Below are 21,333 nucleotides of genomic sequence, written 5' to 3'. Positions count from 1 at the left end.
ACATCTCTAAGCTCAAGACTTGGTTTACACCAGCAGCCACAGGAAGCTAATAAGCATATGAGAGCTTTCTTCAACTGCTTTGTAGGATGAGAAGGGGGAGCAATCTAGGCCACATTTAATGACTGAAGAACTGATGTCAGGATGCTCCATCTCCACTAGGGTTGCCAGATCCCTCTTCACCACGTGCGGGAGGTTTTTGGGGCGGAGCCTGAGGAGGGCGGGGTTTGGGGAGGGGAGGGTCTTTAATGGCATAGAGTCCAATTGTCAAAGCGACCATTTTCTCCAGGTGAACTGATCTATATCGGATATGCTTGTAACCTTATTGCTGCAGAAAAATGTCTACAATCATTCAAGCTTGTGTTTGGAGGCTGCAGTCATGGTTTTGTAGCCTCCTCCAGTCTCTGACTAACGGCAGAGGCTGTGTGCACGATACATATGACAGGTTACTTTCTTGGGTACAAGAGCTTGCTCCCAAAGGGCTGATTCACACAAATATCACAGGGTGATTCACCACTTGATGACTCATAGCTGGATGTGTGAAGTCTCTCCATTGAAAACTATTGTCCTGAAGGTGATCGCAGGCAGCATGAAATCTCTGTTGGTGTTGTTTGATCTAGAATAATTGTTCCAAACCTACATACACATCATTACTTGGGAGAGATTCGTGCCTGCTGTTTTTTGGCATGATCTGTTTTCATTCTTCCCACCTTATCGATGGCTTCTTATTTACAGATTTAATTCTCACGGAGTTCACTCCTTCAGTGGTGATATAACACTTCTGAATCAGTTTGAAGAAGAATCAGAGAGCCAGTGTGGTGTAGTGGTTAAGAGCAGCGGACTCTAATCTGATGAACCAGGTTTGTTTCCCCATTCCTACACATGAAACCTGTTGGGTGACCTTGGGCTAGTCAGTTTTCTCGGAAGGGGAAGAGAGGGTGATTGTAGGCCGCTTTGAGACTCCTTAAAGGTAGAGCATAAAAACCAACTCTTCTGAATACTACTTTTCTCATCCTTTTTGTCCAAGGCCTGTATGTGGTTTCCCTGTAAACAGAAGATAGATAGTCCATTGTAAGCTGCCCCCTTTACCCTTAAAAAGAAAAAAAGGGGGGGAAGTTCAAAAGAGGGAAAAAGTTGAATGTGCTTTAGTTCAAAAGATACAGACATTAGGGATAAAAGATTATTTTTGCATTAAGGTGAGACTATTTTTAAGTCCCCTTACCAAAATAAGCGAACTGTTGAATAAAGATTGTGGGGTAGTTCTGAATGAAGACTGGTTACAGGAGCCAAACTTAGAGGTGTTGTGTGCACGGTACCATACTAGCCCTGGGGAGGTCTGGGTTCAAATCCCTATCTGCCTTCAAGCTCACTGGACGTGGGCAGTCTTCAGCCTAACCTTCCACTCCTCTGAAGATGCCTGCCACAGCTGCTGGCGAAACGTCAGGAAAGAAAATACCAAGACCACGGTCACACAGCCCGGATAACCTACAAGAACCAATGAACTCTGACTGTGAAAGCCTTCGACAATACTTCCACACAAGGTTGTTGTGATGATAAAATGGAGGAGGGGGAAAATTACATGTGTTGCTCAGAGCTCATTGGAAGAACAGTATGAGAAACATGTGACAGCAGTTTGAGGTTATGAAGATGAGGCAGTCATTGAGTTCTGGTTGATTCAGGATGGCGGGCCATTGATAAAGCTCTCATTGCCCTGTGTACCAGATCACATTTGAACATGCTTACGACTGTTCTTATAAGAATAGCACACTAGCAATGGAGTTAGCACATGCTGGGTGGGTGCACTGCAGCAGTGCAGTCAGGGTACACATGAGTTAGTGTATTTAAACTTGATAGGGCAACTATTTAGTGTAGTGGTTAGGGTGTCCAACTAGGATCTTGGAAACCCAGGCTTGAATCTCCACTCTGCCATGAAAACTTGCTGGATGACCTTGGGCCAGTCACATGCTCTCAACCTCAACCTTGGCAAGTATTTGGATGGGAGACCACCAAAGAATACCAGAGGTGTGATGCAGAGGCAGGCAATGGCAAACTACCTCTGAACATCTCTTGCCTTGAAAACCCCATCGGGGTCGCCAAAAGTCAGCTGTGACTTGACAGTAAAAAAAGGGCACAGGTACACAGAGCCCCATGGTGCAGAGTGGTAAGCTGCAGTACTGATGTCCAAGCTCTGCTCACGACCTCAGTTCGATCCTGACGGAAGTCGGTTTCAGAAAGCCGGCTCAAGATTGACTCAGCCTTCCATCCTTCCGAGGTCGGTACAATGAGCATCCAGCTTGCTGGGGGTAAAGTTTGGACCACTAGGGAAGGCACTGGCAAACCACCCTGCAAGCATAGTCTGCCTAGTAAACGCCGGGATGTGACATCCCCCCATGGGTCAGAAATGACATTAGGAAGAATTTTCTAACAGAGCGGTTCCTCAGTGGAACAGGCTTCCTCGGGAGGTGGTAAGCTCTCCTTCTCTGGAGGTTTTTAAGAAGAGGCTAGATGGCCATCTGTCACCAATGCTGATTCTATGACCATAGGCAGATCATGAGAGGGAGGGCATCTTGGCCATCTTCTGGGCATGGAGTAGGGGTCGCTGGGGGTGTGGGGGGGGAGGAAGTTGTGAATATCCTGCATTGTGCAGGGGGTTGGACTAGATGACCCTGGTGGTCCCTTCCAACTCTTATGATTCTATGACCAGGGTCTTGCACAGGGTACTGTGTGTGTGTGTTAAGTGCTGTCAAGTCGCTTCCGACTCATGGCGACCCTATGAATCGGTGTCCTTCAAAATGTCCTATCCTTAACAGCCTTGCTCAGGTCTTGCAAATTTAGGGCTGTGGCTTCCTTTATTGAGTCCATCCATCTCTTGTTGGGTCTTCCTCTTTTTCTGCTGCCCTCAACTTTTCCTAGCACAACTGTCTTTTCTAGTGACTCTTGTCTTCTCATAATGTGACAGGGTAGTTGTGAATTTCCAGCATTGTGCAGGGGGTTGGACTAGATGACCCTGGTGACCCCTTCCAACTCTAGGATTCTATGACCGGGTGCTTGCACAGGGGACTGTGTCTGTGTGCGTTGAGTGCTGTCAAGTCGCTTCCGACCCACGGCGACCCTACGAATGACCTTTTTGCACAGTAGTAGAAAACAGCAAGAGTCCAGCAGCACCTTAAAGACTAACAAAAATATTTAGTAGTCGAAAAGAGCAAGAGTCCAGCAGCACCTTAAAGACTAACAAAAATATTTAGTAGTCGAAAAGAGCAAGAGTCCAGTAGCCCCTTAAAGACGAACAAAAATATTTTCTGGCAGGGTATGAGCGAAAGCCAGAAAATATTTTTGTTAGTCTTTAAGGGGCTACTGGACTCTTGCTCTTTTCGACTTCTGCAGACAGACTAACCCGGCTACCCACTGTGAATTATCTTTTTGCACAGGTCGGGCTTCAACCGTGACCCGCCCCCAGTGGCCAGCAGGGCCCGAGCCAACGCAGCAAAGGCGTGAGCGAGCCCCTCCCGCTCCCACTCTCGGCGCCTTCCCTGCCGTGCCTCCGTCTGCCGGCAGGGGTCGCCTCCCAGCCTCCGGGCCCAGCCAGCCAGCCAGCCGGCGCTCTTTGACATCACGCCGAAGCTCCTCCTGCGCACGACCCCCCCTCCCCGTCCCCTTCTCTCTCTCTCTCTCTCTCTCTCTCTCTCTCTCTCTCTCTCCACCCCCCCCTCACCTCCAAGCGGCGGGCCGGGCGAGGGGAGGGATGGGACAGTCAGGCGGCGGCGCGGCCGAGGCGGGCGGACGGCCGCTTCTCCTCAGGGGCTCTTCTTCCTCCTCGAGCCGCCGGGAGGCCGGCTTGCGGCAGCAGGAGCCCCGCCGGGGCTGAGAGCGGCGCCGGGCCGCCCCGAGAGAAGCCGGGCGGCGGACGCCACGCTAGGCCGTTTCCTTTCCTTCTGTGGAGCCCGATAGGGGGAGACAGTTGGGGGGGGGGAGACAGTTGGGAGGGGGGGGAGACAGTTGGGAGGGGGGGGAGACAGAGACAGTTGGGAGGGGGGGGAAAAGCGGGCATGCCGGCTGGCTCGGGGAGCTGAGGTGAGGCGAGGCGGGGGCTGCCGGGCCGGCGCGCGCGCGTCGTCCCCCCCCCACGTGCGCGCGCGCGCTCCTTCCCTCCCTCCCTCCCTGCGTCCCCGTCTCCCTCGCGTCCCATGCGGAGCGCCAGGCGGCCGGGCGGGCGACGATGGCCGCGTCGGTGATGGGCGCGTGCCGCAGCCTGGCCCTGTCGACATGGCTGCTCTCCTTTTGTTTCGTGCATCTGCTGTGCCTGGACTTCACCGTGGCCGAGAAGGAGGAGTGGTACACGGCCTTCGTCAACATCACCTACCCCGAGCCCGGCGGCGGCGGCGGCGGCGAGGTGCGCAGCGAGAAGAGCGAGTGCGGCCGCTACGGGGAACACTCGCCCAAGCAGGACGCCCGCGGCCAGGTGGTGATGACCGCCTCGGCCGCCGAGCGGCAGGCCTGCGACCCCCACGCCCGCTTCGCCGCGCCGGCCGCCGGCAAGGGCTGGGTCGCCCTCATCCCCAAGGGCAACTGCACCTTCCGCGACAAGATCCGCCACGCCGCCGCCCAGAACGCCTCGGCCGTCGTCATCTACAACGTGGGCTCCGGCAGCGCCAACGACACCATCACCATGCCCCACGCAGGTGAGCTGCAGGACCGCCCCCCCCCTCCCCAGGACTCCCCGGCCAGGCTCCCCAGGTGTCTCGACCAGCGGTCCTCAACCCTTTTTTTGCTCCGTTCCCCCCTTTCACCATTGCTCAGAATATAATGCCCCCCCTTCCCAAGATGTTGAATGCCGCAGATTAAATGAAAAACAAACTGCAATTTTGCAGTGGGTAGCCGGGTTAGTCTGTCTGCAGTAGTCGAAAAGAGCAAGAGTCCAGTGGCACCTTAAAGACTAACACAAATATTCTATTAAATTTTCTAGCAGGGTATGAGCGAAAGAGAATATTTGTGTTAGTCTTTAAGGTGCTACTGGACTCTTGCTCTTTTCGACTACTAGCTTTCACTCATACCCTGCCCGAAAATATTTTTGTTAATCTTTAAGGTGCTGCTGGACTCTTGCTCTTTTCGACTACTAAATATTTTTGTTAGTCTTTAAGGTGCTGCTGGACTCTTGCTCTTTTCGACTACTAAATATTTTTGTTCGTCTTTAAGGTGCTGCTGGACTCTTGCTCTTTTCGACTACTAAATATTTTTGTTCGTCTTTAAGGTGCTACTGGACTCTTGCTCTTTTCGACTACTAAATGTTTTTGTTAGTCTTTAAGGTGCTACTGGACTCTTGCTCTTTTCCACTACTAAGTATTTTTGTTAGTCTTTAAGGTGCTACTGGACTCTTGCTCTTTTCTACAATTTTACAGATTGTACATAATTACATGGGACACCACACTTGGCTGAACAGTGGTCCCCATTCCCCCCCCCTGGAACCCTAAAATTCCCCCCTGGGGGGGAATTCCCCCCTTGTTGAGAACCCACGGTCTAGACATTAGGAAAAATTTAATAACAGTTAGAGCGGTTCCGGTGGAACAGGCTTCCTCGGGAGGTGGTCAGCTCTCCTTCCCCTGGAGGTTTTTAAGCATTGGCTAGAGGGCCATCTGTCAGCAATGCTGATTCTGTGACCTTAGGCAGATCATGAGAGGGAGGGCACCTTGGCCATCTTCTGGGCATGGAGTAGGGGTCACGGGGTATGTGTGGGGTGGAGGTGGTTGTGGATTTCCTGCAATGAGCAAGGGGTTGAACTAGATGACCCTAGTGGTCCCTTCCAACTGTTATAACTCTATGTTATTAATAGCCCAGTCACGGCCCAGGTTAATATCCGGAGATCCTGCTCAGGGAAAGCCAGGAGGCCAATTTGGGTTGTTTCTCTCCCCCCCCCCCTCATCCCTGGCGTTGAGGTGTTGGGAAAACAGGCCTATGCTCAAACGGGGTGGGGGTGGGCTGTGAGAGGGATGGAGGGTCGGCTGTTGACTGAAATGGAAACGGAATGACAATGGGTGCCAGGAGGCTTTTGAATACGAGCAAGAAGGGGAGGGTGGACCTGCTGCAGCTGGGACAAAGGGGGTGGTGGTGGGGTCATAGGGTCTATGCAGGGTATCAAAAGGACAGTGAGGAGATGAAAGGGCAACTTTGCTCTTGCAAATGGCAGAAAAGAAAATGGGGGGTTCTGAGCCAAATGAACTGGTCCAGAGAGTCTTCCTGCATCTTGTTCTTCGGTATCCCTCTCAACTTTGGGGGGGGGCATTCCAGATGGGGCATTACTTTCTGAGGTTCTTCACACGCCGATGTTTCATTTGCTCTTGCATCTGCTTGTATTTACTTAGGCTTCATTTGCTTGTGATGAGCCCCTTTTCCTTCTGTGTCATGCATGAGTTCTTCCCCCAGATGTAAATATGTTTTTCTCCCATCACTTGTTCTGCACATATTGCAAACCTTCTTTTCTAGCCCTGTTGCAAAGAACCAATGCTAGGGACAGTAAGCAGGCTTCTAAAACCATGCATTTTCCAGTGTAGTGGGGAGGCTGGGAGTTTGGGATCACTTCCTGGGGGCTTGTGGTTGGAATGTGGAATGGAAACATTTAGTTGATTTCTTTGGTTTTAGTTATTCTGGTTGTGGAAGAATGTCACTGAGGAATGAGCTATTCTAGGAATGCACGTAAGTTAATTAGGAAAAGATTTCACACAGGACATGCAATCTTCCTACAGCGTGTGCTGTTCCTGTGGCATGGAGGGTTCCATGCTGTTTCTTGTAATTACACACATGCATATTTCTGTCTGCCATGAAGGCTTTGTTTTCTGTTGCCTTTGGAATACACATGGCTCTGATGTTAGGTGAGGGTGCTTCTGGAGTTTATTCTGTTGTCCTGTGAGAAGATATCACAAAATAACACCAGTGCAAGAACAGGCTTCATTCTTGCTTCATGATGGAACCACAGTGTTGTTGTTGTTTTTAACAAATTATAGCTTTTCAGAACGAATTGAGTTAGAAAAAGAATCAAACACAACAGCACGCACAAGACCTGAGTCTTTCCAAGGGCGATTTGCGTTTTATTCTAGAAGACCTTTCTGCTGAGGGTCGAGTTCTACTTACTCGTTCTAGATTGCACGTATCTCCCTATCCAGACCCAGTTGTTTTCTTGCCAATTTATTGTATAACGGTCAATACGTTTGCTCAGAAGTGAATGGCACTGAGTTCAGTGGGACTTATTTCCAAGGAAGTGGGTACGGGATTGATTATTCAGATTAGAGAGGAAGCAGGAGCAAGGAGTGGTTGGTTGATTGCAAAACGTGACTTTTTATTTCAGTGACTTTTAGACTGCAATCCTGTGCACATCTCTTTAGTAAAAAGGAGGTCCTAGTGAACTTAGTGGACTTAGTTCCAGTAAACAGACATGGGAAATTTTTGAACTTTTTGCATTAATAGTGTGAGGCAGCAGCTGCTGCAAGGCTGTCCAGAACCGTCCTGGCAAAGATTCCCTCTGGGCCTCCTCACACCCTGTCCCAGATGAAGATCACACGAAAACAAATTCTTTGACTTGCTTCGTGGGAGTCTGAAGTTGTGTCTCGTTCTCCATCACAGACCGAAGCTACTGTGTAGGCCACCTTACACCTTTATGGCTCAGTGTTAGAGCATCTGCTTGGCATGCAGAAGGTCCCAGGTTCAGTCCCTGGAATCTCCAGTTAAAGGGACTAGGCAAGTAGGTGATGTGAAAGACCTCTGCCTGAGACCCTGGAGAGCCGCTGCCGGTCTGAGTAGACAATACTGACTTCGATGGACCAAGGGTCTGATTCAGTATAAGGCAACTTCATACGTTTAACGTTTAGATTTTCCTATAGTAGAGCGCACAGGCTGCTATTTTTTTGAACAATGGATCTGTTTGAACTAAAGGCCTGGAGCAGAAAATATTTTATTTTTAAATCATGCATATTGCTTGGATTTACTGTAATGGTTTCCAGGGATCTTTGAATCTTCCTAAAATGTCTCCTTATGAGTTCCATATGGGTCTATGTCTTTTTAGGCTCTGCAGCTTTCAGTTCATCAGAAAATGAATGATGGAACTGTTGATCTCAAGCAAACGTTGCTTAAACAAGTTATGGGAGCGAGTTTCTGAAATCGGAATGTTGGTTCAGTTAATAGTCTGTAGGGAAGTAGTGGATGTTAATAATGTAAAGGTTAAAAATCCTAAATGAATTACTTACATCCCTGTGCTTGTAAAAAAAAATGTTTGTAATCTTATCTGTTAGCTGCAGCCTCATTTACTTAAAATTTTGTATTTTTAGATGTTAATTTTTAAACGCGGAATTGATTGCTGGTTATGTCCATAGAAAGCTAAACAGTAATCTGTTTCAAAGTAATACTTCACAACAGACAGCACTGTGTCATTTCAGTGATACCTAAAACAACCCTGAAATGCAGATTGGTGGCATTATCCCCATATTGCATATCTTTCAACAACTTGGCTATGTCAGTATTGTTGGGTGAATTCCAAAGATCACAGTGTTCCACTTGTGCACTGGGTCTTTTCAGCTCTCCCCTTCTCACCATAACCACTCACAAAGCTGCTCTTGAATGTCAGGAATGGAATTCAATTAGGCACCAAGCATTGCAGTTGGAAAAGAAAATTGGTAACTCTTCCTGGTGACTGGAACCACTTCCCACTCATATATAGGCCTCCTTGGATCCGACCATTGTCATATCGCAGGGGCTGCGAGTTAATGGTTTGCCTTAATCCATCCAGTGGATTGATGGCTGAAACAAGATTTAGACTGTTGACCTCTTCCCTTGCGCACCTCGTTGCTGCACTGCACTGGTGCATCCTAACTAACTACTGCGCTGAAGAGCGATTGGCCTTCGCCTGTGGCCCCGCAAGCAGCAGCAACATATCATGATGGAATGCTGTCATCAGCCACAGTAGTCCAGAAGACTGGAAGTGGACCACAGGTGGTTCAGAAGGATATTCCATTCAACATCCACGAACAAGACCTCATAGATGGACTGTATTCCCGGGTGGTCCACCAATAGTAGTGGGCTGCTGCTGGAGGAATTTTATACCGTTATGTACCTGGGTATCTGTATGTTACTGGAGGCAGACAAAGTTCTGCTGTTGTAGTACTGGTGGGCAGAGGGAGCTTTGGTGGTGGGAGAAGAAGGAATCATCAAACTGTGACCGTCCCTTGTGCCAGTCTCAACCAGGGGTATCCTGTTAATCTTGCTGAATGCCAGGTCAGTCTGACATCATATATATCACAGAGACCTGGGTGGATGAAGAGGAAGGGGTGGCTCTCTCCCAGTTCTGCCTTCCCTCAAGTTTCCTGGTACAGCGTCAGACTAGGCTTGGTGGAGAGGGGGAATGGCTGTGGTCTGTTGGGCCTCGTTGGCACTCATTAGGTGCTTTGCTACCCAGAGTACCAATTCTGAGTGTATATACCTGATTCTGGGGACTCAGGACAGAATAGGGATTCTTTTGTACTACCCAACCCACTGCTCAACCGTCTCCCGCCTGAGCTTATGAAGGTAGTCTTGGTTTTAATGTTGAGGACCCTAAGGCTTATTTTTTGGAGGGCTTCAATGTTAATGCGAATGCTGACCTGAAGGGAGCAGCTCAGCATTTTGTGGCTACCATGACAATCATGAGGCTATCCCATAACATTCTGGTCTCTGCATATATAGCAGGACATGCTCTTGATCTGGTTTCTCTGGTCCAAAGTATGTGATTTGGTAATGGGGGAATTTTCCACTCTGTCCTTTTCATGGGCCAACCAGTGCCTGGTGACTCAAAACTTCTGTACAGGTGGGTGGCGGGTTAGGATGGACTACCCCAGGAGGCTGATAGATCTGGAGGGCTTTCTAATGTTTTTTTTTGGGGGGGGGGGTTCCATCTGAAAGTTTGGCTTTTCTGTCACAACCCTGGTTGACCTGTGGAATAGAGAGATGACCTGGGCAGTGAACACAATTGCTCCTGTGTGCCCTCTTCCCTCCTGCTCCTGGTTTACCAAGGAGCTTAGGGCAATGAAGTGGTTGGACAGATGGATTGCAAGTAGAGGAAAACCTGAAGCAAATGCTACTGAACATAGGTGAGAGGGCATTATCATGCTTACGCTGTGGCGATGATGATCCAACTTGAATGGAGATCACAGCAAGCAAAGAGAGATTACACATTTCTCCTGTCCTGTTTCACAACCTGAAACGGCACTGGGGGATTCAGCTCCCAGTGGGGCAAATAGTTCCCTCTGGTTCATTTCAGATCAAGAAAATGTAACATGGGGAGTTCTAAGCTTCCCCTTTCCATATGTTTCAGTCCCCAGCCTACTCTGAAGTGCTCATGCTTGGGTCACATGGAACTTCAGAACACACTTTGGGTGCTTTCACACATCCTGAATAATGCACTTTCAATCCACTTTCAATCCACTTTAATGATCGTTTGCAAGTGACGTTTCACACAGTAAAATCCAGCTGCAAAATGGATTGAAAATGCATTATTTGGCATGTGTGAAAGCGCTCTTCCTCTACCCAACTAGGGACAAGTTGTTAGGTTCCGAGTTGACATTTGAACCAGTTTTTCCCCAACGCTCTAGTCACAATACCACAGTGGCCTTTGCAGTGAGTTCTTGCTGGATTTTAATTTTTGTTTTACTTTTAGCCTGGGTTTGGGGCGGGGGTAGTAATGTTGCTGTCTTTAAGGGGATGGACTATGTACGGGCCAGTGCACAAAAGGCAAAAGGCCTCTGCAGTTTACTTGTCTAGGAGCTGAAATTCAGTAGGATGAGGTAGAGATGGGAAATATGCCTTTTAATTTCTTTTTTCTTTCTTTTGAATTTAGTACTGGTTGGTTTGTTGCCATTTTTACACCTTTTTAACATCATTTTTACATGAATAACTCAAGAATAATGCCGAAAAAGGTGTTAAGTTGAATGGGAAATGTTTGACGCAAGGAACAGAAAAGGGTGTGAAAGTAAAGCTCAGGTCTGATTTACACAAGGGAGAAACTAATATAAAAGTCGTGATTTTTCTGTTCAGACAGTGGGAAATTCAGTAACGTCCCTAAGGACAGGCAAACTGTGGAAGAGAAATTCATTGTCAGCTTCACCTGAACTGTAAATCTAGTTACCGGTAAGTCCAAAGCAGAGCTTGAAACCTGAAGTCTGTGACTACCAGAGAAACTGGTGCCTGATTCCCATTAGCCTTGGCCGTTGCTGATGTATCCCCGGGAGGTTCTGTGCACTTACGTTCTGGCTTTTCTTAAAAAGTAGCTTATGGCCATTTATGTCTTATGAATTGTCTCCCAAGTCTGAGCAGCATTTTATAGACTGTGAAGCCTTGCTTCCTATTGACAGTTGCTGAGATGATAATTCCCTTCATGGCTGGCTCTGGTATAATGTCTTCCATGTTTATTTTTCATGTGGAAAACATTACATTGGAATGTTTTTCTGTCTTTTCTTTTTTTTTAATTTCTGTGCAAACCTACGTAGGAAGAACACTCAGATGCATCCATGGAAAACCTCTTTTAGAGGAGAAGCTGGATGTCGAGGGAGGGATTTATTTTTTATTTATTACATTTATTTCAATGCATGCATAGGATTCTCAGGCATCTCCCATCCAGTCACTAACAAGAAGCAGACCTAGTTAATTTTCACATTGTGGCTGTACTGTGTGCTTTCAGACCATGCCCTTGGGCAGAAGTGGGTAGTTCTTGCACGGGGCAATGGAAATGCACAGCTCTGTTCTCCATTTCATATGCCTGCGTGTGAACGGCAGCCTCAGCTCATTAGCTCTGGGTGACTGTGGGACTCATCCACATCAGTCAGGAGGAAAGGCTATCTGCAAGAGAAGGCGGGGCACCAAGAGTGGGGCACCATGAGTATAAAATGGGAGGGGGGCTGGGCGACATGCTTGTGACTCTCCCTAAGAGAGACAGTTGGAACAGAGCTGTTAGGGGAGCAGTTAAGCAGGTGGCCGTGAGGGAGTTGAGAGTGGGTCTGGCTGAGTGAAACTGTGATGAAAAGTAGCTTAAAACTAACTGGAAAGAAAAGTTTGTAACACAAGATCCCAAATGCTGGACCAGGGGAACAATTCAAAAGCTCAGTGGAAAAGAACTTTGTAACATCTACCTAACTTTCTTCAGCGGTATGTTCAAACCATAAATAAAAGTTAACTTCTTGTTTGTTTAACTGTGTGGGCTGGTTGTCTCAGGGAAAGAAGCACACACTCACACAGGCTAAGATCTCGGGGTGTGTGTGTGTGTGTATTTGGATATGAATAGATGGTGGCAGCATGTGAATGAAGCTGTGTTTGTCCACAGCCCCAGTAACTCTGTGCAGTGTTTGAGTGAGGGGAAATTATTAGAGGGGGCTGGCTACTCTTATCTGCTGATGTCTCTGTGAGCGAGAGAACCTGAGAGTTAAGAACAGAAGAACATAAGAAAGGCCCTGCTCGATCAGAACAAGGCCCATCAAGTCCAGCAGTCTGTTCACACAGTGGCCAACCAGGTGCCTCTAGGAAGCCACAAACAAGACGATGGCAGCAGCACCATCCTGCCTGTGTTCCACAGCACCTAGTAAAATAGGCATGCTCCTCTGATCCTGGAGAGAATAGGTATGTAGCATGACGAGTATCCATTTTAACTAATAGCCACGAATGCCCCTTTCCTCCATGAATATGTCCACTCCCCTCTTAAAGCCTTCCATGTTGAAATCATCATGGCTCTCTCTATATTTTTAAAGAGGCAACCTACTTTGTAACCCTGAACTTGAGCACGAGACGTTGTGGAGGGTGATAGGCACTTTGTGTGAGAAGAGAAGGGATGTCACAGTGCTGTTTGGAATACCATAGCATTGTGTTGTAGAATATATGTAGCATGTCTGTTGTAATCCAACATTCTGTTTTTATCCTGAAAGTTTGTCTGGAGGCTGTTAGCCATCCTGGGATGAAATGTTTTATCCTCTGAGCCATGGAAGATGGAGCATGCCATTAAAAATAGAGTTGAACATACATGAACTTGAACTCATGAAGCTGCCTTATACTGAATAAGTCCCTTGGCCCATCAAAGTCAGTATTGTCTATGCAGACTGGCAGCTGCTCTTCAGGGTCTCCAGCAGAGGTCTTTCACATCATGTACTTGCCTGGTCCCTTAACTGGAGATGCTGGGGATTGAACCTGCATGCTAAGCAGATGCTCTACCACTGAGCCACTCCCCATGCAGACCTAATGCAGTTCTGCTTGCACAGGATCTTTCCTCTCTGTATTATTAGTGTCTAGAAATTGGTTGTACAAGATCTTGTAGAAACATAAGTACATGTACGTTAAGTCCGTCTTAGTACAAGCAGCTACTGCTGTCTTTTTCTTGCATTTCCACTTGTGCTAGACCTAAAGTTACATTGAGATGGATCAATGAGTGGGAGAAAAAGCACCAGTAAGCAATGTTCTGCAAGCTCTTGTACAAGAGCTACATGTAGGTTCTGTGGCAGTTGACATGCCTCTGTTCAAGTGGTTGCTCAGTGTCTTGATGCTGGAAAAACTATGAAAGCTTTGTCTCCTTGTACATTAGTAAAGAATTCTTTCTTCCTACTCTTCTTTTGTTCTGGCCAGTGAAGTTAAAGCCTGTGGTCTCCCAGCAAATAAGGGAAGCAGTGAAAAGTCCTTCTATCTTCTACACTGACCAACAAAAGAGAAGGAGGAGAACTTTGCTAGAATTGGTAGACGAAGGGAATTGGCAGTGAATTGGCGGTTGTTGGCCAGAATCTTCAGAAGCTTTAAGAAGACAGCAAGATTACTTATGGCAGGAGCACAGAAGCAGAAACCAGGATACTTTCTGAATAATTCCCAGCTTTTATTATCCAGTTGTCCATTATCCATTATCCATTATCAAACAGGCCATGGGTAAGGAGGAAGTATGGTGTGACTGCTGCAGAAGAGTACTAAAAATATTGTGGGGAGGGGACATAAGACCTGCAAATGTAAAAGGAAAGTTTAGTGTAGGGCATGCTCCTTTCTCCGTATCTCTGTGCACTCATTACAATGGTTTATTTTATGGAACGGTTTGCCATCTGCATGAGAATAAGTTCCTCCTCCTTGGTTGCTGCATTTGTTTCGCCAACTGTATTTTTCTGTTGGAGGACTTAAAACATAAAGCAGATTATACTCTTTTGTTGCTTGCAGTTGAGACAAGCTTCCTGCCTCCTTTTTGTGCTCATGCATAATACCTTTCCCGGTTTTATTTGGCTTAGATCCTCGAGAGCATTACATGGCTTTTGTAGTGTTTTCAGTGTGGTAAACATCCTTTTCTGCTCATATTAACAGAGGGTGGACGAGTGTCTGGAGACACTCTACAGGAGGAGAAGTAGTGCCAGTAGGACAAAGAAGCCCTTTTCTCCAGCAAGTGTTGCTGAGCTCTTTGACAAGGGTACCAGGATTATCTGAGAGTGCTTGTTTTCCGTGACCATAAAAATAGTTCATGGGAAGACTGTCCACTTCTTTTTCTTTCTCCAGTCATAGGTAACTGGCTAGTACAGCAGTAAAGCCTCTGCTGGGTAAAACACAAATAAGATATGCTAATGTAGAATGTTCTGATGGCACATACACCATGCATAATTTGCTTAATATGAAAATCTGGGATCTGAGAGATGGCAATTGAGCTAAGAACGTGCATGTTGTAATGCTGTTCATTACTTAACTTGAATTGGCACTACAAAGAAACACTCTGCTAACATTGTTGGTGTGCTGAAACCACAGCAAATTGTTGCTTTTGGTGAAAATCACAATGAAGCATGATTCTGTAAAGATCATCTGCCACTGGTTGACATATTACATACATACATAAACCTTTATTGGCATAATAGTAGCATTATAGCATGCATTAATACAAACACCATAAAGGTTGACACATTAAGTTTCTCCGAGCATTTCTCTACTTGGTAATATTAGGAGGGGCTGTGGGAAGGAAAATTATTTGTTGACTTGACATGTGTGATTCAGCCATTGGTCTGTAGATTAAAATGAATTACACATGTCAACCAAGTCCACAGTGTTGTAAAGGTATTCTGGGAGATAAAAAATAAGGCCAAGACTTATGGTGCAAAATAAAGTAAAAATATATTTTATTACTCAGTTAAAATTCTCAAAATACCCTACACATTTCACCAAGAGGCTTCTTCAGGGGAATCTGTAAGTCTTGCAGTGATTTTCCAAAAAGAGTACAAAATCAGTCTGAAGGGGGAGAGATGGGACACCCCCCACGAGTCTCGTCAGCCTCCCACTTGTATACTTATAGTGTTCAGAATACCTGTACAAGGAGCAATAAAATGGTAGCACCAGTTACTAGGAGATAAAAAATAAGGCCAAGGCCAATTAGTTTTCATTTCAATACCCTTTGTATCATGAATTTATATTGGTCTGTTGGATGGGTTTGGCATCTATTTAATTTAAAAAACAACAACAGAATTTAGTGTTCTGTGATTAGCGTTTATGGCCACTTAAAATGATCATAATTGTAGTGCTTCTTTTTCTGTTACGATTCCGAGGAACAGTCTTTTGCTGAAGTGTCTTCTGTAGCACCAGTGAGCTTTTCTTAAATAAATCAGGATGGATCGATTTCTCTTACTAGTTTAGTTTACTTGTACGTATTTTGAAAAATAATGTCCCAACTTCACATGTTTGTTTCACAATGAAAATGTGAAGCCTTATACAGAAATGACATTCTTAATTCTCATACATAATGTATAAAGAAATAGCTGTGTTTTAATTACATTAACCTTTACCAGTAGTGTTAACATATTAATATGAAAGCCACGCTTTGTTACTTCAGATGCTGAGAAATCCCAAGTGTGGGTGTGTTCATATGGTAATTTCTTCGGCAAAATGTCTTCATGAGATTATGGTTTCAGTGGATTCGACAGTGGTCCTATATTCTTATAAATGTATTCTAATGTAGTTGAATTCATGAGATAAACTTTGGAAATGCTATGTTAGCTCTCAGTGGATGAAGGGTGTCTTTGTTTTGAAAATAATCAAATGGAATTTTTCCTTGTGGTGACATTTCCCCGTAAAAGATGTTTGTATACCTATCCATCTTTCTGAATCTGTTCATTGGTAAGACCATAGATTCAGAAAATTATAGAGGTGGATAGTATTTCCAGAGTCTTCAAGACCAGACCTTTCTCTTGTACCTTTTGGCAGCACTCACCAAATTGAAATGTTCCCTTGCTGGGTGTTTCTTTAAATTCTCTTAAAAACCAAAAACGAGGAAGTTTCTGGAAGTTTCAGCCCTTATAGAAGGTTATTTTTTGAGATTATATGTATAGGGGGGAAATGAATTTTGTTAAATCCCACAAAAAGGCTAAAGAAAGTTAAAAATATTTGGAGCTGGGGTTTTAATTCCAGCTCACTCGTTTTGTGGTGGTTTTTATACCACACATAATGTATGGTACCATAATTGAAAGCAATGATCACCACATTTTCTGTATATTTGTCTGCAACAGTTTAAGTTGTTTACTTGTGCAGGTTACTAAAACTGGGCATTCTTTGGAAGTCTTTACTACAAGTGGTTGCCAGTATGCACAAATAGAGCAGTGGCACTTTCACTGAAGGGTTATGCATATTGAGAAGTTTGCATTGTGTGTGTGTGTGTCTGTATGCATGTAATAATAATAATAATAATATCTTATTCTGGACAATCGCCTTAGAGTATGGATCAAAGAATCCACACGATGGGGCCGTGAGCAGCTAGAGGGGATTATTATACAAGCTTGGGGAAGCCTCAGGTTTTTCAGAATAATATGAAATGTTTTAAAAAATAGAAATGAATATTAAAAGCAATGCCTGCTTCCTTAAGATAATAATGCCACCAAGATCCCATGCGGCTACAGTGTGTAATATTGGTGGTCATTTTGAAAGTTGCTAGACAACCCCCAAACAGCAGTGTCAAGCTTTCCAATCCTTGGTTAGTGTCAGCATGGGGGAGTGGAGGAAAGAGAGACATTTTAAAAAAGGAAAAATAGGAGTGATAGAGGGAAGGTTGGAGAGGAGGGAAGCAAAAAAGGGAAAGGGGAAAAGACAGGGAATGGAGCAAAAAGTGTCTGTGGGAGATCGAGTGACTCTGTCATGGAAGGAAATGTAAGGTTGAGGGTTTGGAAAGAAAGTCTGCCTGGGGGAGGGAATTAATTTATTTACTTCATTTATGCACCACCTCTCATTTGGGGACCCATTTAATACTCACAACAAGCCTGTGAGGTAAATTAGGCTGACATTATGTGACTGGTCCAAGGTCACCCAGCAAGCTTCCATAGCAGAGTGGAGATTCAAACCTGGGTTTCCTAGATCCAAGTCTGGCACTGTAACCACATGATCCTATTTCTGTTAGGTGGATCTATAACTGGTTGACAGATCGCACCCAAAGAGTGCTTGTTAATGGTTCCTCATCCACTTGGAGAAAAGTGATTAGTGGAGTGCTTCAGGATTCAGTCCTTGACCCTGTGTTGTTCAATACCTTTATAAATGATTTGGATGAAGGAATAGAGGGGACGCTTATTAGATTTGCAGATGATACTAAATTGGGAGGGGTAGCAAATATGGTAGAAGATAGAGCAAGGATACAGGATGATCTTGACAGGCTGGAGAATTGGGCTAAAACTAATAAAATGCACTTCAACGAAGATAAATGTAAAGTTCTGCATTTAGGTAGGAAAAATCACATGCATAATTATAGAATGGAGGAGACTTGTCTTTAAGAAAGATGTAGACAAGCTGGAACGTGTCCAGAGGAGGGCAACAAAGATGGTGAGGGGTCTGGAGACCAAGTCCTATGAGGAAAGGTTGAAGGAGCTGGGTATGTTTAGCCTGAAGAGGAGAAGACTGAGAGGGGATATGATAACCATCTTCAAGTACTTGAAGGGGTATCATATAGAGCAGTCATGTCCAAAGTCAGGCCCGGGGGTCAATTGCGGCCCCTGGGCCGGTTTAATACGGCCCCCAGCCTGTTTTGCAGAGAGAGAAAAGGGGGCGCGTGGGGGCTGTGCCTGTGCTTTGCATCCCCGCTTGGGCGGAGGGTCACCTCGATTGGCTGTCTCAGCCCCACCCCCCAGAAGGCCAACGAGTCTGAAACCCTAGAGAGAGGCCACTTCCTTCTTACCCAGAGCCCGCGCCTTTGTTGTTCTGACGCATGGAAAAGCAGCAGCAGCTCCTCCCAAGTGGGTCAAGGGGGATCCTGAGGATGGGTTGGGGGGGGATACTCGAGGGTGGGAAAGGTGGCGGTGGGGGGGAAGGGAAATGCAAGGGAGGTCAGATGCTGGCCCCAATCCGGGAGAAGAAAGACACCCCCACACCCACACAAACACCGAAAAGCCTGGGAGTGGGTGGACTGCTCCGTCTGGCTCTCCTCTTTCCTCCTTCCTCTCTGCAGAAGGCTGGGGTGGGGGTGGGGGGGAGATGCAGCCCATTCCCTGCATTGCGGAGGCCTCGCGAGGGATCCATATTTGCAGGGTGGGTGGGAGGGAGGAGGGGAGAGACTGGATGGGTCTTGAGTGGATTGTGAGTCAAGGAAAGGCAGGGGGGAGAGGGGGCTGGATTTGGGGGCGGGAAGTGTTTGGAGTCAGACCCCCCAGCAGGTTTTCTCCAAGGCAAGTGGCTGCTTCGAAAGAAGGGATGGGGTGGGGGAAATAAATGACTTCTGGCGTGTTTGGAAATGAGGCGTGTTCAGACGGGGCCGAGTCTGCAGAGGACACCCATGTTCATTCCGGTGGTCAAACCCCCAGCAGAGAGCAAAGAGGTCAGAAGGAAAGAAGAAGAGAAGAGTTGGTTTTTATATGCCCACTTTCTCTACCACTTAAGGGTGGCTTACAATCGCCCTCCCCTTCCCCTCCCCACAACAGATACCCTGTGAGGTAGGTAAGGCTAAGAGAGCTGCGACTAGCCCAAGGTCACCCAGCTGGCTTCGTGTGTAGGAGCGGGAGAAACAAATCCAGCTCACCAGATTAGCCTCCACCGCTCATGTGGAGGAGTGGGGGAATCAGACCCTGTTCTCCAGATCAGACTCCACCTCTCCAAACCACCGCTCTTAACCACTACACCACGCTGGCTCTCATGGGGAGAAAAACTCCACATTCCTCCCTGCACGGGAGATGTCAGAGTGTTTGAATCTTGGACTCCATGAGAATGAAAACCAGTTTATTTCCTGGCTCAGATGAGGGGAGGACAGAATACCCCCGGCATGGTTGAAGGGAGAGAGTTGACAGTCCCAGAGAGGCACATGAGGGGGGGGGAGGGGGGAGGAAGAGTTCCTGCTCCCTCCCTACAGAAGGAAGGTTGGAGATTTAGAAGCTGGGAGGCATCCGGTGAGCTGAAAGAGGCTTTGGGGAAAGGAAGGAATGTAGCCATGGTTTTTGTGGTGCAGTCTGTGGTTATGGGCATAATGAGTATGCCGTTTGCAATAAACTTTGCATAAAATAGTTAATTTGCATTTAATTAATTTAATTAAGAATGTCAGGCAAAATGGTCGGCCCTCACGCATGTTCACTTCATCAAATCTGGCTCTCTTTCAAAAAAGTTTGGACACCCCTGATATAGAGGATGGTGCCGAGTTGTTTTCTTTTGCTCCAAAAGGTCGGACCAGAACCAACGGGTTGAAATTAAATCAAAAGAGTTTCCATCTAGACATTAGAAAGAATTTTCTAACAGTTAGAGCAGTTCCTCAGTGGAACAGGCTTCCTTGGGAGGTGGTAACCTCTCCTTCCCTGGAGGTTTTTAAGAAGAGGCTAGATAGCCATCTGTCAGGGAGGGTGATTCTATAACCTTAGGCAGATCATAGGAGGGAGGGCATCTTGGCCATCTTCTGGGCATGAAGTATAGGTCACTGGGGGTGTAGGGGGGAGGTAGTTATGAATTTCCTGCATTGTGCAGGGGGCTGGACTAGATGACCCTGGTGGTCCCTTCCAACTCTATGATTCTTTGACATTAGATAGATGGGAGAGAAGGAAAGGGGGGGAAGAGCTGATGGGGGAGGGAAAGCTGAAGATGGAGAGACTGAAAGAAAAGGGTAGATTGAGGGAGAGGTTGCAGGGAAGAAAATAGAAAAAGTGGGAGGGAGTGGGAAATGAAATCTACCTGGTGAGTCTTTGTTGATTCTCTATTTGTGTATGTCTGTCTCTCTGTCTGTCTGTCTGTCTGTCTGTCTGTCTGTCTGTCTGTCTGTCTCTCTCTCTCTGTCTCTCTCTCTCTCTCTCTCTCTCTCTCTCTCTCTCTCTCTCTCTCTCTCTCTCTCTCTCTCTCTATATATATATATATATATCTTGTGTGTTTTGTTATGTAAGCCACCTGTTGATGTTCCTTCAAACAAACAAGTTAGGTTTGCTATCTGGAGAAATCCATAACAGGGCAGTGCTTATATGTGTACTTGTTTGGGGGGGGGCAGCGGTGCTGGAGTACAGTTAAAATTTTGTCAAAAATATCTTTTTAATTTAGATCATTGATACCTGTGCACACAGGATGGATTTGGTGATACTTAGTCAACAATTTGTTCAAGGTACCTTACCCCCCCCCAAAAAAAAAAACCCAAAAACCTGTAGTACCAGTAAAAAGCACCTGGCATCACTCCTATCCTGAACCAAGCACTAAATGTTATGAAAAATATTGAACATCTTTATAGAATACTATCTGTGTAAATAATTTTTTTGTAAAATGTTACCCAATATTTCAGTTATTGGCTCAATAGTTAATTTATTTCTATTTTATGTTCTGTATCCTGACTTTATTCACAGGGTAAATAACAGCATTTTGCTAAACAATGTGTGTGAATTCAAAACTTGTTGGCGTGCCGATTTATCATATCCAGGCGAACAGTGCCACATACTATTGCACTACACACCCCATGCAATGCTGTGCATTAATCACACTGTATTTAGTTGAGTGTAGAGGATTGCAGCGGATGGGTCCAAATTCTCTTCAGCCAAAAGCTGCAGCCATATTAAGTATTTACAGGGAGTTGTATTGCTGAGGGAACACTATGGCGAGCCAGCTGTATCCGACTGGTCCTGCTGAAAGCATTTTCATATAAAACCAATTGCAATGTAGGACCAAGCAGAAATATTTATTTCATAGATTTATATGCTGCCTTTCTCCTTAAAACAGGCCTCTGCGGCAGCCCAGAAAGTTAAGATACAAATAAACATTTAAAAAAATTAAAAAGCAATGGTGAATATTGAAATCCTTGAGGGAAAAGATGATTATATTTAATGTGTTTTTTTTTTCAGGGTTGAAATTGGATGTTTCTCTTGCTCCAACTGCTGCTCATAAGTGTTCCATGATGACTATGAGGGA

General features: G+C 46.0%; 1 protein-coding gene across 1 annotated transcript in view; it reads left to right on the top strand.

The window, feature by feature from the left end:
* The first annotated feature begins 4,213 nt into the window (after nt 1–4,213).
* The window catches only part of RNF150 (ring finger protein 150), a 117,781-nt gene continuing 100,661 nt past the window's right edge, over nt 4,214–21,333 (top strand). Inside the window, exon 1 of the mRNA XM_056855377.1 lies at nt 4,214–4,676. Coding sequence (XP_056711355.1) covers nt 4,214–4,676 — 463 coding nt within the window. The remainder of the gene's footprint in view (nt 4,677–21,333) is intronic.

This window comes from Euleptes europaea, chromosome 9 (assembly GCF_029931775.1).
Source record: "Euleptes europaea isolate rEulEur1 chromosome 9, rEulEur1.hap1, whole genome shotgun sequence".
Lineage (NCBI taxonomy): Eukaryota > Metazoa > Chordata > Lepidosauria > Squamata > Sphaerodactylidae > Euleptes > Euleptes europaea.
This window is presented reverse-complemented; position numbering and strand designations above follow the sequence as displayed.